At 44.6% G+C, this 18,864-nt stretch overlaps 1 protein-coding gene across 1 annotated transcript; it reads right to left on the bottom strand.

Annotated features, from left to right (window-relative positions):
• Nucleotides 1-9,447: 9,447 nt before the first annotated feature.
• Nucleotides 9,448-18,526, bottom strand: LOC121586067 (protein MAL2). The gene is made up of 4 exons (XM_041902519.2): nt 17,982-18,526; nt 16,428-16,598; nt 12,214-12,402; nt 9,448-10,131 (listed from the first exon to the last, which is right to left on the bottom strand). The coding sequence occupies exons 1-4, from the start codon at nt 18,096-18,098 to the stop codon at nt 10,060-10,062; spliced, it is 549 nt and encodes a 182-aa protein (XP_041758453.1). The 5' UTR covers nt 18,099-18,526; the 3' UTR covers nt 9,448-10,059.
• Between the last annotated feature and the right edge of the window lie 338 nt (nt 18,527-18,864).

The raw sequence follows: 18,864 nt of genomic DNA, 5'->3' as shown, positions 1-18,864 counted from the left end.
TATCAATACAATGGAAGGGTCTATAGAATGTGGTATCATTACAATGGAAGGGTCTATAGAATGCGGTATCATTACAATGGAAGGGTCTATAGAATGTTGTATCATTACAATGGAAGGGTCTATAGAATGTGGTATCTTTACAATGGAAGGGTCTATAGAATGTGGTATCTTTACAATGGAAGGGTCTATAGAATGTGGTATCATTACAATGGAAGGGTCTATAGAATGTGGTATCTTTACAATGGAAGGGTCTATAGAATGTGGTATCTTTACAATGGAAGGGTCTATAGAATGTTGTATCAATACAATGGAAGGGTCTATAGAATGTGGTATCATTACAATGGAAGGGTCTATAGAATGTGGTATCATTACAATGGAAGGGTCTATAGAATGTTGTATCATTATAATGGAAGGGTCTATAGAATGTGGTATCTTTACAATGGAAGGGTCTATAGAATGTGGTATCTTTACAATGGAAGGGTCTATAGAATGTGGTATCATTACAATGGAAGGGTCTATAGAATGTTGTATCATTACAATGGAAGGGTCTATAGAATGTGGTATCTTTACAATGGAAGGGTCCATAGAATGTTGTATCATTACAATGGAAGGGTCTATAGAATGTTGTATCAATACAATGGAAGGGTCTATAGAATGTGGTATCATTACAATGGAAGGGTCTATAGAATGTTGTATCATTACAATGGAAGGGTCTATAGAATGTGGTATCATTACAATGGAAGGGTCTATAGAATGTGGTATCATTACAATGGAAGGGTCTATAGAATGTTGTATCATTACAATGGAAGGGTCTATAGAATGTGGTATCATTACAATGGAAGGGTCTATAGAATGTGGTATCTTTACAATGGAAGGGTCTATAGAATGTGGTATCATTACAATGGAAGGGTCTATAGAATGTGGTATCTTTACAATGGAAGGGTCTATAGAATGTGGTATCATTACAATGGAAGGGTCTATAGAATGTTGTATCATTACAATGGAAGGGTCTATAGAATGTTGTATCAATACAATGGAAGGGTCTATAGAATGTGGTATCATTACAATGGAAGGGTCTATAGAATGTGGTATCATTACAATGGAAGGGTCTATAGAATGTTGTATCATTACAATGGAAGGGTCTATAGAATGTGGTATCATTACAATGGAAGGGTCTATAGAATGTTGTATCAATACAATGGAAGGGTCTATAGAATGTGGTATCATTACAATGGAAGGGTCTATAGAATGTTGTATCATTACAATGGAAGGGTCTATAGAATGTTGTATCATTACAATGGAAGGGTCTATAGAATATTGTATCATTACAATGGAAGGGTCTATAGAATGTGGTATCTTTACAATGGAAGGGTCTATAGAATGTAGTATCTATACAATGGAAGGGTCTATAGAATGTGGTATCATTACAATGGAAGGGTCTATAGAATGTGGTATCTTTACAATGGAAGGGTCTATAGAATGTGGTATCTTTACAATGGAAGGGTCTATAGAATGTTGTATCAATACAATGGAAGGGTCTATAGAATGTGGTATCATTACAATGGAAGGGTCTATAGAATGCGGTATCATTACAATGGAAGGGTCTATAGAATGTTGTATCATTACAATGGAAGGGTCTATAGAATGTGGTATCTTTACAATGGAAGGGTCTATAGAATGTGGTATCTTTACAATGGAAGGGTCTATAGAATGTGGTATCATTACAATGGAAGGGTCTATAGAATGTGGTATCTTTACAATGGAAGGGTCTATAGAATGTGGTATCTTTACAATGGAAGGGTCTATAGAATGTTGTATCAATACAATGGAAGGGTCTATAGAATGTGGTATCATTACAATGGAAGGGTCTATAGAATGTGGTATCATTACAATGGAAGGGTCTATAGAATGTTGTATCATTACAATGGAAGGGTCTATAGAATGTGGTATCTTTACAATGGAAGGGTCTATAGAATGTGGTATCTTTACAATGGAAGGGTCTATAGAATGTGGTATCATTACAATGGAAGGGTCTATAGAATGTTGTATCATTACAATGGAAGGGTCTATAGAATGTGGTATCTTTACAATGGAAGGGTCCATAGAATGTTGTATCATTACAATGGAAGGGTCTATAGAATGTTGTATCAATACAATGGAAGGGTCTATAGAATGTGGTATCATTACAATGGAAGGGTCTATAGAATGTTGTATCATTACAATGGAAGGGTCTATAGAATGTGGTATCATTACAATGGAAGGGTCTATAGAATGTGGTATCATTACAATGGAAGGGTCTATAGAATGTTGTATCATTACAATGGAAGGGTCTATAGAATGTGGTATCATTACAATGGAAGGGTCTATAGAATGTGGTATCTTTACAATGGAAGGGTCTATAGAATGTGGTATCATTACAATGGAAGGGTCTATAGAATGTGGTATCTTTACAATGGAAGGGTCTATAGAATGTGGTATCATTACAATGGAAGGGTCTATAGAATGTTGTATCATTACAATGGAAGGGTCTATAGAATGTTGTATCAATACAATGGAAGGGTCTATAGAATGTGGTATCATTACAATGGAAGGGTCTATAGAATGTGGTATCATTACAATGGAAGGGTCTATAGAATGTTGTATCATTACCTTGGAAGGGTCTATAGAATGTGGTATCATTACAATGGAAGGGTCTATAGAATGTTGTATCAATACAATGGAAGGGTCTATAGAATGTGGTATCATTACAATGGAAGGGTCTATAGAATGTTGTATCATTACAATGGAAGGGTCTATAGAATGTGGTATCTTTACAATGGAAGGGTCTATAGAATGTGGTATCATTACAATGGAAGGGTCTATAGAATGTGGTATCTTTACAATGGAAGGGTCTATAGAATGTGGTATCTTTACAATGGAAGGGTCTATAGAATGTGGTATCATTACAATGGAAGAGTCTATAGAATGTGGTATCTTTACAATGGAAGAGTCTATAGAATGTGGTATCTTTACAATGGACGTTAGCCTACAGGTCCTGTGAACTAAATTCTACTCTTTGCGAATGCTGGGCTCTCCTAGGAGAAGGCCAATAACGTACCCCACCAAGCAGAAATGTCACGATCGTCTTGACGCGAAGAAGTGGACCAAGGCGCAGCGTGTGAAACGAACATGACTTTAATTAGTTAAAGCACAAGTACAAAACAAAACACGATCGTGAAGTCCACAGTAACACTGACTGAACACGGAACAAAAACCCACAAACACAAGGTGAACACAGACAGTTTAAATATGGCTCCCAATCAGAGACAACGAGCCAACAGCTGACACTCGCTACCTCTGATTGGGAGTCACTCATTCAAACAAAGAAATACAACCACCTAGAACAACCCAACCAAACAGAACACACAACGAACACACCCTGGCTCAACATACAAAGTCCCGGAGCCAGAGCGTGACAGTACCCCCCTAAAGGCGCGGACTGCGGCCGCGCCTCAAAACCCCCAAACAGGGGAGGGCTGGGTGGGCATTTCTCCTCGGAGGCGCTCCGGCTCGGGCTTGACCACCACCCTTCCACAATCCCCCGTAGCGCCCGGTCGGTCTGACCCCGCTGGCTGGATCTGGACCGGACATAGACGGGCGGATTGCTCAAACTCCGTAGTGGAGTAGCTGACCTGATCAGGCACCGGACTGACGATACGCACCCTTGGCTTGGTGCGTGGGCGAACGGACCTCACCAGGCTGACGACTTCGCATCCTTCGGCGTGCGAGTAGCAGGAACGAGCTGGACCAGGCTGACGACTCGCACCCCAGGCTTGGTGCGAGTGGCAGGAACAGGCCGGACCGGGCTGGCGACGCACACCGTGGGCTTGGTGCGTGGAGCAGGGACAGGCCGGGCTGGGCTGGCGACGCACCCCGTAGGCTTGGTGCGTGGAGCAGGGATAGGCCGGGCTGGGCTGGCGACGCACACCGTAGGCTTTGTGCGTGGAGCAGGGACAGGCCGGGCTGGGCTGGCGACGCACCCCGTAGGCTTGGTGCGTGGAGCAGGGACAGGCCGGGCTGGCTGGCGCACACCGTAGGCTTTGTGCGTAGAGCAGGGACAGGCCGGGCTGGGCTGGCGACGCACCCCGTAGGCTTGGTGCGTAGAGCAGGGACAGGCCGGGCTGGGCTGGCGGCGCGCACCATTAACTTAGTGCGGGGAGCAGGAACGGGCCGGACCGGACTGGTGACGCACACCACTTGCTTGGTGTGAGGAGCGGGACTGGGTTTCTTCATAACCCTCCGCTCCCTCAGCTGCCTACACAGTTCCTCTCGCCGTGCCTCTACTCTCACCCTCTCCCTTATCGCCTCCAGTACCCGTCGTCCATGCCCCTGTGCCCCCTAAAAATTTATTGGGGTTGCCTCTCGACCGTCCGACTTTGACCCGTTTGCCGCCGCTGCTCCTCTCTACGGCGCGCCTCCCATGTCCAGGCTGCCTGCTCCTGGACACGCTGCTTGGTCCTTTTATGGTGGGTTTTTCTGTCACGATCGTCTAGAACAGATGAAGAGGACCAAGGCGCAGCGTTGCAGGCAAACATACTCATTTATTAGTGAAACGCGATCAAAACAACAAAAGACGGTAACGTGACAGTAAACGGTCAAACACAACCAACACGACACAAAAACCCACAAACACAAGGTGAACACAGACAGTTTAAATATGGCTCCCAATCAGAGACAACGAGCCAACAGCTGACACTCGCTACCTCTGATTGGGAGTCACTCATTCAAACAAAGAAATACAACCACCTAGAACAACCCAACCAAACAGAACACAACGAAACGAACACACCCTGGCTCAACATACAAAGTCCCGGAGCCAGAGCGTGACAAGAAATTGATATTTCAGGGCTACAATTTACAGCCACTACCCTCATTTGCTGTTTACTCAGCATCCACTAAGTTATGGCAGCAGGGAAGAATGGAGTTGGGGGAAAAAGAGAGGATTTATTGGTCTGTTGTCTGCGCCGGGAAGAGTATGGTGCCACTGCCTCTATAAATTACCCCAATACAGGGTGGCGTCCCAAATGGCACCCTACTGCCTGTGTAGTGCATAGGGCTCTCATAGGGCCCTGGTCAAAAGTAGTGCACTATATAGGGAATAGGGTGCCATTTGGGAAGCGGGCCAGAGAATTGCCACTGATGTTTTTGGCCTTGCACTGGTTCCGGAAGGAAACATACACAGAGCCTGTCTAACAGTGATCTAGTCTTAACACACACAGAGCCTGTCTAACAGTGGTCTAGTCTTAACACACAGAGCCTGTCTAACAGTGATCTAGTCTTAACACACACACAGCCTGTCTAACAGTGGTCTAGTCTAAACACACAGAGCCTGTCTAACAGTGGTCTAGTCTTAACACACAGAGCCTGTCTAACAGTGATCTAGTCTTAACACATAGAGCCTGTCTAACAGTGATCTAGTCTTAACACACACAGAGCCTGTCTAACAGTGGTCTAGTCTTAACACACAGAGCCTGTCTAACAGTGGTCTAGTCTTAACACACACACAGCCTGTCTAACAGTGGTCTAGTCTTAACACACAGAGCCTGTCTAACAGTGGTCTAGTCTTAACACACAGAGCCTGTCTAACAGTGGTCTAGTCTTAACACATAGAGCCTGTCTAACAGTGATCTAGTCTTAACACACACAGAGCCTGTCTAACAGTGGTCTAGTCTTAACACACAGAGCCTGTCTAACAGTGGTCTAGTCTTAACACACACACAGCCTGTCTAACAGTGGTCTAGTCTTAACACACAGAGCCTGTCTAACAGTGGTCTAGTCTTAACACACAGAGCCTGTCTAACAGTGGTCTAGTCTTAACACACAGAGCCTGTCTGACAGTGGTCTAGTCTTAACACACACAGAGCCTTTCTAACAGTGGTCTAGTCTTAACACACAGAGCCTGTATAACAGTGGTCTAGTCTTAACACACAGAGCCTGTCTAACAGTGGTCTAGTCTTAACACACAGAGCCTGTCTAACAGTGGTCTAGTCTTAACACACAGAGCCTGTCTGACTGTGGTCTAGTCTTAACATACAGAGCCTGTTTAAAAGTGGTCTAGTCTTTGCTGTGGTGTCGTTCGCTGGAATGGTGTGGCTGCCCTTGCCAAAACCAATGTTCAGGATCATCATGGAGTAAAAGTAATCATGTCAAGTCAAGGCTGACTGACTGAGGGGAAGACAGAGGATGCGTCCCAAATGGCACCCTATTCACTACCTACCCCAGAGGTCAAAAATAGTGCACTGTATAGGGAATATGGTGCCATTTCAGATGTAGACAGAGTGAGTGGACAACGTAAGACTTGAAGGAGCACGAAACGTTGGCGTTTCCATGGTGGAGTGATGTGATGGGTCAGTGGCCAGCTGTGTGTCCTCTTCCTGCTGGCCGGAGGTGCCAGGGTTTTAAGGCCCAGACAGACAGCTCAGTGTGTCTGCAGTAACACACTGTCTGCGTCCCAAATGGCACCCTATTCCCTATATAGTGCGCTACTTTTGACCAGGGCCCATATATGACGCCCCTATTGGCCATGGTCAAAAGTAATGCACTATATAGGGACTAGGGTGCCATTTGGGATCCATGTATTGTCTGTTCCTAACAGCAGGCCTGCTCTGCTCAATCTGGATACACACAAACGTTCAGGGGCGCTGAGCTTGCTGCCAAAAAGCAGATCAATGTCTTCATTGCCTCCCTCCTACAATGGAATGGCAGGAACTATAACCATTTTTTATTTAAACAAACAAGTTGTATCGATGTTTCTCTTGAAATTTAAGCTCACCTTTACATTTCAATTCCTTCAGTCCTCCACTCAAGATGTCCTCTTGGCAAATGTATTTCAGATATTTCAATATTCAATTTGTGCACTATATATACAAAAGTATGTGGACACCCCTTCAAATTAGTGGATTCAGGTATTTCAGCCACATTGGCAGTAGAATGGCCTTACTGAAGAGCTCAGTGACTTTCAACGTGGCACCATCATAGGATGCCACCTTTCCAACAAGTAGGCCACACAAGCTCACAGAACGGGACCGCCGAGTGCTGAAGCACGTCACAAGTAAAAACCGTCTGTCCTCGGTTGCAACACTCACTACCGAGTTCCAAACTGCCTCTGGAAGCAACGTGAGCACAATAACTGTTCGTCGGGAGCTTCATGAAATGGGTTTCCATGGCCGAACAGCCGCACACAAGCCTAAGATCACCATGCATAATGCCAAGCGTCGGCTGGAGTGGTGTAAAGCTCGCCGCCATTGGACTCTGGAGCAGTGGAAAAGCGTTCTCTGGAGTGATGAATCATGCTTCACTATCTGACAGTCCGAAAGATGAATCTGGGTTTGGCGGATGCCAGGAGAACGCTACCTGCCCCAATGCATCGTGCCAACTGTAAAGTTTGGTGGGGGAGGAATAATGGTCTGGGGCTGTTTTTTATGGTTCGGGCTAGGCCCTTTAGTTCCAGTGAAGGGAAATCTTAATACAATGACATTCTAGATGATTCCGTGCTTCCAACTTTGTGGTAACAGTTTGGAGAAGGCCCTTTCCTGTTTCAGCATGACAATCCCCCTGTGCACAAAGTGAGGTCCATACTTGACTTGTTATGATGGAAAAGAGCCCCTTAGTTAGGCCTAAACTGCCACAACACACATAGAACGGTTCAGAAGACAGACTATAGGCTTTTGCTTACATCTAATGTGGGTCAGAGAAGCCACAGAGGTCAAAAATGTGGAGGTGTGTTAAAATTGACAACACACTGTCAATGCCATAGGTTGCACATATCTGAGAGGTTCCTAAGTTTCCCCCCAAGTATGGGGCTGTGTCCCAAATGGTACCCTATTACTCCCTACAGATGGTACCCTATTACTCCCTACAGATGGTACCCTATTACTCCCTACAGATGGTACTCTATTACTCCCTACAGATGGTACTCTATTACTCCCTACAGATGGTACTCTATTACTCCCTACAGATGGTACTCTATTACTCCCTACAGATGGTACTCTATTACTCCCTACAGATGGTACTCTATTACTCCCTACAGATGGTACCCTATTACTCCCTACAGATGGTACTCTATTACTCCCTACAGATGGTACCCTATTACTCCCTACAGATGGTACCCTATTACTCCCTACAGATGGTACCCTATTACTCCCTACAGATGGTACTCTATTACTCCCTACAGATGGTACCCTATTACTCCCTACAGATGGTACCCTATTACTCCCTACAGATGGTACCCTATTACTCCCTACAGATGGTACCCTATTACTCCCTACAGATGGTACCCTATTACTCCCTACAGATGGTACCCTATTACTCCCTACAGATGGTACTATATTACTCCCTACAGATGGTACTCTATTACTCCCTACAGATGGTACCCTATTACTCCCTACAGATGGTACTATATTACTCCCTACAGATGGTACCCTATTACTCCCTACAGATGGTACTATATTACTCCCTACCTACATGTAGTGCACTACATTTGACATTTTAGTCATTTAGCAGACGCTCTTATCCAGAGCGACTTACATTTTCTTACTTTTTCATACTGGCCCACCTTGGGAATCCAACCCAAAACCCTGGCGTTGCAAGTGCCATGCTCTACCAACCAGGGCCCAGGTCAAAATAAGTGCACTATATAGGGAATAGGGTGCCATTTGGGATGTAACCTGAGATATTTCCCCCACGTGTAGACACATTCATCTTAGTCCTCCTTATGGGTATAAGATTATGGGCTAATTTGTCTGATATGGAGCCCAGGAATTTCACTGTAGGCTGCTTCAATAGGGTATTTAATGCATTCACCGACATCTAGGCTTACCACAGACCCACTGATTGATTGTATTTCCCTCTGTTGTAGGAATAACTGACTTGACTGCTGAATGCACTGTAATTACTGTAGTTAATATTGTATTAAACCTTGAATCATGTCTGAACTGAAGATATTCATCAACTGACACCAAAAACCCTGATGAAGGCCAAAGGCCGAAGCGCTTTCATCAACTGACACCAAAAACCCTGATGAAGGCCAAAGGCCGAAGCGCTTTCATCAACTGACACCAAAAACCCTGATGAAGGCCAAAGGCCGAAGCGCTTTCATCAACTGACACTGTCCTCCAAGAGGAATCTCCTCTTCAGTTCAGACTGCTCCTCAGTTCATGCACCTTGGTTGGACAGAGAGGTAGCGGCAACGTTCCTTTCCCTTCAACTGACAACAAAGGCATCTGCTCCAACCACCTACAGTAGCCTATGTATTTAAACTCTGGGACATGCATTGGAACTGGCTCGTGAATAATCAGCAGGGCTGATAAGCCACTAACTCTCCCCGCTAAAAACAGTCTTTGTGAGAATAGTTCCCCCTTCTGGTGAAGCCCTGCTAAACTGGCCAAATACAAAAATACAAGTTGTATCAACAAGGTAAGAAAAGTTATTTATTTGTAAAAATGCATTTCAGAAATCACAAAAATATACATAAAATATATATTCCAGAAAGGAGTCACACAATTTCATTAAGTGATTATTATGATAATTTTGCTATGTAGTATGTTTAACATAGTTTTCCATGTTGCTCTAAAAAGTCTAAAAAGTTAGACATTCTACAAGGGGAAAATATAACTATAGCATCACATTATTGTTATTTAATCAGTTATAGGTTTCTTCTGATCCAGGGTTTAATTATTTTACAAGGAATCAAACACTAATAAATAAAATCTACAATATTGATCACAGAATTAAAACATGTTGGCCTCAGAAACCAAGGACTAATATATGAAATACAACATCTGGTAACCTAACCATAACTCCTGATGTGCTCTTATTACATGAGAGATACAACAAAGTGCTCTGTCTTGATCTCATAGCAAGAAATATAAACTTGATGCAAATATCACTATACAGAAATTCTCTTTAAACAATGTTGTTATACACATGTAATAAACAGACAATGTGACAATGTCTTGACAGTATGGTCGGAGTTTGAACTGTAATAATGTAACGGTTTTGTTTTCTTTCTTCTGTGTCACATCACATCTTCCACCTCCTGAAGCCCATGAACAAACTGCAGGCGTAGCAGAGTGTCACCACAAAGGCAAATATCTAGAGGAGAACCAGGACAACAAAGGTTAGGCTAACTCACAGAAAGCCTTGAGCAATGACACCTAATGTAATACCAGCAGTTATACATTGCAGCAACAACAACATCACAACGGTATATCAGTGAACCAACTAGTAGTATAGAGAAGAATCAGGAGAACAATGGGCAAACATTAACTCATGGAATGCATAGGCCTACAGCTCTAATTACTAAAAAACATTGACTTAGATTAGGAGTTTCCTACAGAGCTTTTTGTTTGGTCTCCTTGGTAACGTGGTGTTCCATTCTGAAATAGCTTTGTGCAGTGTAGGAGCTACCAATACAGAAATGCAGGCTGCTGTCAGGTCGAAGCACAACATCCGTTCAACTCTCAACAGTTGAACACTGATTAAATGTAATACTACTACTACCTCACCAAGGCTCCAAAAACATCCCCATGTTACAGCAGTAACAGACCTGGGTTTCAAATACTAAAACAATAAAACATCCCCATGTTACAGCAGTAACAGACCTGGGTTTCAAATACTAAAACAATAAAACATCACCATGTTATAGCAGTAACAGACCTGGGTTTCAAATACTAGAAGAATGAAAACATCTAACAGTTCCACAACAAAAACATAATACACACAAATCTAAGTAAAGGAATGGAATAAGAATATATAAATACATGGATGAGCAATGTCATTATCAGAGTGGCATAGGCTACGATGCAATAGACAGTATAGAATACAGTATATACATATGAGATGGGTAATGCAAGATATGTAAACATTATTAAAGTGGCATTATTAAAGTGACAAGTGATTTTCAAATCTGTATGTAGGCAGCAGCCTCTCTGTGCTTGTGATGGCTGTTTAAAAGTCTGATGGCCTTGAGATAGAAGCTGTTTTTCAGTCCCTCGGTCACAGCTTTGATGCACCTGTACTGACCTCGCCTTCTGGATGATAGCGGGGTGAACAGGCAGTGGCTCGGGTGGTAGTTGTCTTTGATTATCTTTTTGGCCTTCCTGTGACATCGGGTGCTGTAGGTGTCCTGGAGGGCAGTTAGTTTGCCCCCGGTGAGGTGATGCGTTGTGCAGACTGCACCACCCTCTGGAGAGCCCTACGGTTGTGGCCGTTGCAGTTGCCGTACCAGGTGGTGATACAGCCCGACATGATGCTCTCAATTGTGCATCTGTAAAAGTTTTTGAGGGTTTTAGGTGACAGGCCAAATTTCTTCAGCCTCCTGAGGTTGGAGAGGCTCAGTTTCACCTTCTTCACCACACTGTGTGGGTGGACCATTTCAGTTTGTCAGTGATATGTATGCCGAGGAACTTAAAACTTTCCACCTTCTCCACTGCTGTCCCGTCGATGTGGATAGGGGGGTGCACCATCTGCTGTTTCTTGAAGTCCACGATCATCTCCTTTGTTTGTTGATGTTGAGTGCGAGGTTATTTTCCTGACACCACACTCCCAGAGCCCTCACCTCCTCCCTGTAGGCGGTCTCGTCATTGTTGGTAATCAAGCTTACTACTGTTGTGTCGTCTGCAAACTTGATGATTGAGTTGGAGGCGTGCTTGGCCACGCAGTCATGGATGAACAGGGAGTACAGGAGGGGGCTGAGCACGCCCCAGTGTTGAGGATCAGCGAAGTGGAGATGTTGTTTCCTACCTTCACCACCTGGGGGCGGCCCGTCAGGAAGTCCAGGACCCAATTGCACAGGGCGGGGTTGAGACCCAGGGGTTAACACGTTTAAATGTCTTACTCACATCGGCCACGGAGAACCAGAGCCCACAGTCCTTGGTAGCTGGCCGCGTCGGTGGCACTGTGTTATCCTCAAAGCGGGCGAAGAAGGTGTTTAGCTTGTCTGGGAGCAAGACGTCGGTGTCCGCGACGTGGCTGGTTTTCCTATTGTAGATGGGCAGGGTTTGCAGTTCTGGGACTTTTCCATTGGTTTCTTAATCCAGGTAAACTCACACAGGCACATACAGTATGAAGTATTTATACAGTATGAAGTATTTGAATTGAAACACCGGTCTGATCAGTAAACCCCATCATTTGCATTACAGAAAGCCTTGACATTTTGTGAAGGTGTACACTTACCGTAGCTGCCACGTTAATACTGTATTGTCTGTTGTCCAGGAAGGTGAGTATATTCCCACTAGGGGCTGTTATACATCCTGATATGGAGCTGTTAGTGGTACTGTTGACCCCTCTGGCAGCTGTAACAGCAGCCTCCAGCACCAAGGCACTGAAGTAGAACAGCAGTGCTGTGAAGTGGTAGAACATATCCTGCAATAAAGACGGAAAGAGAGGGTTATAATATGGATTGAGAGTAGTCAGGTCTCATTGAATGGATTGGGAAAATCACGTGTGCATTTAGGATATCTTATACCATGCTAATAAACAAATGTAGCTAAGGCAGGAATGAGCAACTCCAGTCCTTTGCCCTAAAAACACACCTGACTCCAATAATCAACTAATCATGGTCTTCAGTTTACAATGCAATTAGTTTAAATCAGGTGTGTTGGCTATATGGCTGGGTAAAAAGTGTGACCCCAATCAGGCCTCCGAGGACTGGAGTTGCCCATCGCTGAGCTAAGGTAACGTTGTTGTGTAGTTAATGTTGCTTAGTTTGGAGACATCTTGTTAACCAAGTTATAGCCTAGGGTCTAACCTTTAAAGAAGGGTTTTGTAATAATGGTCCCAAAGGTCCTTGTTTTTTGATATAGCATTACACAACTGATTCTACTAATTAAAGGTTTGACTACTACTACCATTACTACTGCTGTCATTACTACTACTACTACTACTACTGTCACTACTACTACTACTACCATTACCACTACCACTACTACTACTACCATTACCACTACTACTACTACCATTACCACTACCACTACTGCTGCTGTCACTACCACTACCACTACCATTACCACTACTACTACTACTATTACCACTACTACTACCATTACCACTATCACTACTACTACTACCATTACCACTACTACTACTACCATTACCACTATCACTACTACCACTATCACTACTACCACTACTATTTCACAACCATAAATACCAGAGATGGAATAGGACGCAAGACATCCCACTCTCTAGTTTTTTCTGGTTCATATACAGTCAATGAACTAAGCAGACCAGTCCCAGCTGCTAAAGCATTGGTGCCTATGGGAGAGTCACCACCTTAAGCAGACCGGAACTGACCATTTTTTCCCAATGGTAAACGGCCTGAGTGGGACATCTTAATTTATCCACAGTCTTTGATAAATACTTAAAAGACTAGCAATCAAGCACATTTATTTCAGGAAAGTTTCTTGTTGATTATTGGAAACAGGTGTGTAGTGCTAGGGCAAAAAAACAAATTGGCACCACTTTGGTCCCATGAGCAGTATTACGAAACACTAATTTAAAGAGTTAGTGCTACTATTCCAGTACCACCGATTCAAAAGAAAGTCACCCTTGATTCAGCCTTGTCTGAGGACTCAGTTCACAGTGTTTAGTTTACAATGTCAACAGAGAGATAGGGGGGTTACAGTAAGAGACTGGCTGCCTCCGAAATTGCACCCTATTCCCTATATAGTGCACTACTTTTGACCTACTTTTGAGCTGAGCCCTATGAATAGGGTGCAATTTCGAACGCAGCCACTGACTCTGTTCTGTTGACAATGGGGACTCAGGGCCCACAGACTGGCCATTGTCTGGTGTGAGCTCACTATTCCCTCAGTGGCTGTGTCACAAGCTATGTTTTCTCATTGTCTGTGAGATGACAACACACACACACACACACACACGCATGACTACATTTACGAGAAGAACTGGAGCCTGGTGGGTCTGAGGCCCGTCTGTGGCTACGTCCCAAATGGTACTCTATTCCCTATATAGTGCACTACTTTTGACCTGGGCCATTTGGGACGCACCCAGTGTCAGTACTGTACTGCAGCTTGTACTGAGGTCAGTACCCTTCAAGTCAACCTCTAGTGCAGTCAGTCATTAGCAGTTAATGTGTAAGTGTGGCAAAATCGTTTTGGATAAAAGCGTCTGCTAAATGGCAGAAATATCACTAAAATATGAAAGTGTTAATACATGTGGAAAAAGCATTGTGGATACATTAAGCACAGTAGCATTAACAGCAGAGCTGGGATCAGGGCCAGTAGCATTAACAGCAGAGCTGGGATCAGGGCCAGTAGCAGTAACAGCAGAGCTGGGATCAGGGCCAGTAGCAGTAACAGCAGAGCTGGGATCAGGGCCAGTAGCAGTAACAGCAGAGCTGGGATCAGGGCCAGTAGCATTAACAGCAGAGCTGGGATCAGGGCCAGTAGCAGTAACAGCAGAGCTGGGATCAGGGCCAGTAGCAGTAACAGCAGAGCTGGGATCAGGGCCAGTAGCAGTAACAGCAGAGCTGGGATCAGGGCCAGTAGCAGTAACAGCAGAGCTGGGATCAGGGCCAGTAGCATTAACAGCAGAGCTGGGATCAGGGCCAGTAGCATTAACAGCAGAGCTGGGATCAGGGCCAGTAGCATTAACAGCAGAGCTGGGATCAGGGCCAGTAGCATTAACAGCAGAGCTGGGATCAGGGCCAGTAGCATTAACAGCAGAGCTGGGATCAGGGCCAGTAGCATTAACAGCAGAGCTGGGATCAGGGCCAGTAGCAGTAACAGCAGAGCTGGGATCAGGGCCAGTAGCAGTAACAGCAGAGCTGGGATCAGGGCCAGTAGCAGTAACAGCAGAGCTGGGATCAGGGCCAGTAGCAGTAACAGCAGAGCTGGGATCAGGGCCAGTAGCAGTAACAGCAGAGCTGGGATCAGGGCCAGTAGCATTAACAGCAGAGCTGGGATCAGGGCCAGTAGCATTAACAGCAGAGCTGGGATCAGGGCCAGTAGCAGTAACAGCAGAGGTGGGATCAGGGCCAGTAGCATTAACAGCAGAGCTGGGATCAGGGCCAGTAGCAGTAACAGCAGAGCTGGGATCAGGGCCAGTAGCATTAACAGCAGAGCTGGGATCAGGGCCAGTAGCAGTAACAGCAGAGCTGGGATCAGGGCCAGTAGCATTAACAGCAGAGCTGGGATCAGGGCCAGTAGCAGTAACAGCAGAGCTGGGATCAGGGCCAGTGTGAGGACTGACTGGCACAACACTAACTGGGGCTGCCTGTCTGTCTATCTGTCTGCCTATGCCTGCCTGCCTGCCTGCCTGCCTGCCTGCCTGCCTGCCTGCCTGTCTGTCTGTCTGTCTGTCTGTCTGTCTGTCTGTCTGTCTGTCTGTCTGCTTGTCTTACTGCCTTCCTAAGACTGTTGTTTTTCAATAAATGAATGACTGAAGACGGTTTTACATGATGGCTCACCCACCACATGCAATGCGTCCTTGCCGTTATAATGTGCACTAGGCTCTACCCTGTTATTATACAGTTACATGGCTTTAAGTTTCTTGACAGACTAGTAGAGCAAGCTCTCTAATGTTTCAGTGTTTCTGGTCAGTTTTGATACCTGCATCTGTAGAGGCACCCTCATGACTAAAGTTGTGATGAGATCATACTCATTAGGTGTGGTGACATACTCTGTACTGTAATTAGGACTATCACAGAGCGGGATTGTTCTACACCTGTAGTGACATGTTACTGAATTGAACATCCTTTCAGGAGTTAGGGGGAACTGCCATGGCGTCTGCAGCATTTGAATGTGGCTCCTGAAGAACACGTAGCCTGATTATTCTAAGCTATTGTGCTTGATTTGCAGGGGATCTCCAATTCATCGGATTCAAATAGCAAATGTCCAGACTGAAGACTACTATTTGTTTATCATTTGAATTGTGTTAGTGGAACTAAACCCTGCACCAACCAGTAGCTCTCCAGGACTGGAGTTGGACAGCCCTGAAGTGATAAACCAAGCAGACCAGGAAGACTGGAGTTGGACAGCCCTGAAGTGATAAACCAAGCAGACCAGGAAGACTGGAGTTGGACAGCCCTGAAGTGATAAACCAAACAGACCAGGAAGACTGGAGTTGGACAGCCCTGAAGTGATAAACCAAACAGACCAGGAAGACTGGAGTTGGACAGCCCTGAAGTGATAAACCAAACAGACCAGGAAGACTGGAGTTGGACAGTCCTGAAGTGATAAACCAAACAGACCAGGAAGACTCTACCTCTGATAAAGACGTCATGTGACGTCGAAATGTCAGTTTACCTGTGTATATATGATTGTAAGAAGATCTGTATCTCTGCCGGTTTTTCAGTGCTCCAACCTGTTTACCAAGAATGAGTTGTTTTTGTGAAGTGTTCCTTGGGTAAGCCTTGTCACTAGACTCACCATAAAGTTCCAGTCAGTGTTGATCCTGTCAGCCAAGCCCAGGAGGAAGAGGAGGAGGTACACGGTGGAACAGAAGAACATGGTGAGAGAGACAAACATCACCCAGCCCTGTAGCAGGGGCACGGGCACGTTGGAGGAGGCCACCAGGATCCATACCAGCCCTCCAAATATCTGGAAGAACCGAATGGAGAAGATTTGTTAGACAAGTCATCATATGCGAGACTGATTGATATTTGTGACATAATACATGCTTAACAATTTCAAGACTGTTTGACCAGACTGTGTGATCTGATCATGACATGAACGTCAGTTTATTTAAAATGCGTCCTAGGCCTGACACAGGGTTTGATTTCCATTTGTGAAAAGGAGTAGGCTGTTATTGAACAGAACACAGAGTATTTATAGGCCTAATAGCACACTGCTATAAGACTTAGCTGGAGAACAGTTGTATCTATTTTGTCATTTACTTCACAATGACATTTACGTCATTTAGCAGACGCTCTTATCCAGAGCAACTTACATTTAGTGAGTGCATAAATTTTTTCATACTGGCCCCCCGTGGGAATCGAACCCACAACCCTGGCGTTGCAAACGCCATGCTCTACCAACTGAGCTACACGGGGCCATACTGAGTACAGTATGTTCAGTTGCTTATCACTACTGCACTATCAGATTGTACAATAGGGAGTTGCCTATATGCCGTTAATAAAACACGGCCCAAGTTGTAAGGTTCTGTATTATTTTCTTAGTCAACCTTGTGTTCTTGAACGTAGCCCTGTTTCTTTGTGTTCTTGAATGTAGCCCTGTCTTTAATTTTTGTTCATTGATTTCACCTGTGTTAGTTACTCATCTGGTCTCATTAGCTCCTTATTTAGTTCAGTTCATTCTGTTTGAAAAAAAAATACATTGAAAAAAAAAGGAATGCACTCTAACTGTAAGTCGCTCTGGATAAGAGCGTCTGCTAAATGACTAAAATGTAAATGTCTAAAATGTAATGTTTGTGCCTTGTGAGGTATTGTTTGTTTTGACTCTACTCAGCCTTTTTCTAGCTCGTTTGTGAGAACCAGTTATATAGCCTTCAGTCCTAGGGAAAGGGAAAGCGCAGATGTGATTTGTTTTTGATTCTCCTGCCTGAAAGCGCAGATGTGATTTGTTTTTGATTCTCCTGTCTGTTTGCCTACTACCTGTGTATGACCATTGCATGCCTGTGACCACGATTCCTGCCTTTTGCCAAGGCGAAATAAATACCTGCCGCGCTCTGCGCGTGAATCTACACCTTTTCCTCCCTGAGTATCCATTACTATGAGGCGCCCTGCCTGGCGCCTCTGATACTGGTATACATAACTAACTGTACGATGATAAGACGATGAAAAAGCAAATCCTAAAGCTCAACTGAACAAAATGAACTAAGTAGAATTAATAAAGACTATCGATTAGACCGCAGTTTCCCAATTAGGCCTACTTCAAACAAGGGTGTAACCAGAATCTTATCTTACCACCGGTGATGCATTTGCTTACAACACTCGTAGTCAGAAATAGAGATGCGACACTCACAATTTCCAAGCAGATCAGAGCACCGGAGTACGTCCTCAATATTTGTAGTCCCAATGGCAACGATATCGTCGGCGCTGGGAATGCTGTCGCCGCAGGATTCGTCGCTGGCTCCGACATCCTTTCCGTCTTGTATCTCGACAAAGGACACCAACTCAGGCAAATTATTCTGCAGTCATGTGTCCCTAACTGGTCTGACAGGTGCACGGCCACTCCTTTCACTTTCTCCAACTCTACCGGCCCGAGGAGTGGAGGCAGTCGCAGATACCGCACCTCGATCTCTCTCTGTCGCGACTCGCTAAAGATGAATCCGCTACAAATTGAACGTGCCTGACAAAATGAGAGATAGGCCCTACTATACAAACAGGCGGACTAGATGCAGTGATGCTGATCAACCTTCGCAGCTGTTGATAGGCCAGTTTAAAGTCAATATTAGTCTACCTGCAGAGGAGGAAATTCCAAGGTGAGAGGAGTCTGAGATACGGAAAGGGAAAGCGCAGATTTGCAACCTGAAACAGCTTCATGGTGTCGGTAAATAATTGCACAACTTTAAGTGTTTACTCAGGAACCATGACCCACAGTGACGCGTCACCAAATGGCACCTTATTCCCTATATAGTGCACTACTTTTAGGGTGCCATGTGGGGCATAATCATAGCCCACACCGGCAAGCCTCTGAATTTAATAGAACAGGAGTCCTGTCTGTCACTATTGCCAGAGAGAGTGAGAACAGTATTAAGAGAGAGTGATATTTATTTTATATAGGGGCAGTAACAGGTTGGTGGGCTTTTCTAAAGCCCCACCAGGTTAATGTTTACCTGGAATATGTGGATAAACTCAGCTCCTGTTGACATAACCCCAAGCTGCAAATGCTGTTAACAATGTTA

The sequence above is a fragment of the Coregonus clupeaformis genome, chromosome 17 (genome assembly GCF_020615455.1).
Source record: "Coregonus clupeaformis isolate EN_2021a chromosome 17, ASM2061545v1, whole genome shotgun sequence".
Taxonomy (NCBI): Eukaryota; Metazoa; Chordata; class Actinopteri; order Salmoniformes; family Salmonidae; genus Coregonus; species Coregonus clupeaformis.
Note: the sequence above shows the minus strand (reverse complement) of the source record. Positions and strands in the feature narration are given on the sequence as shown.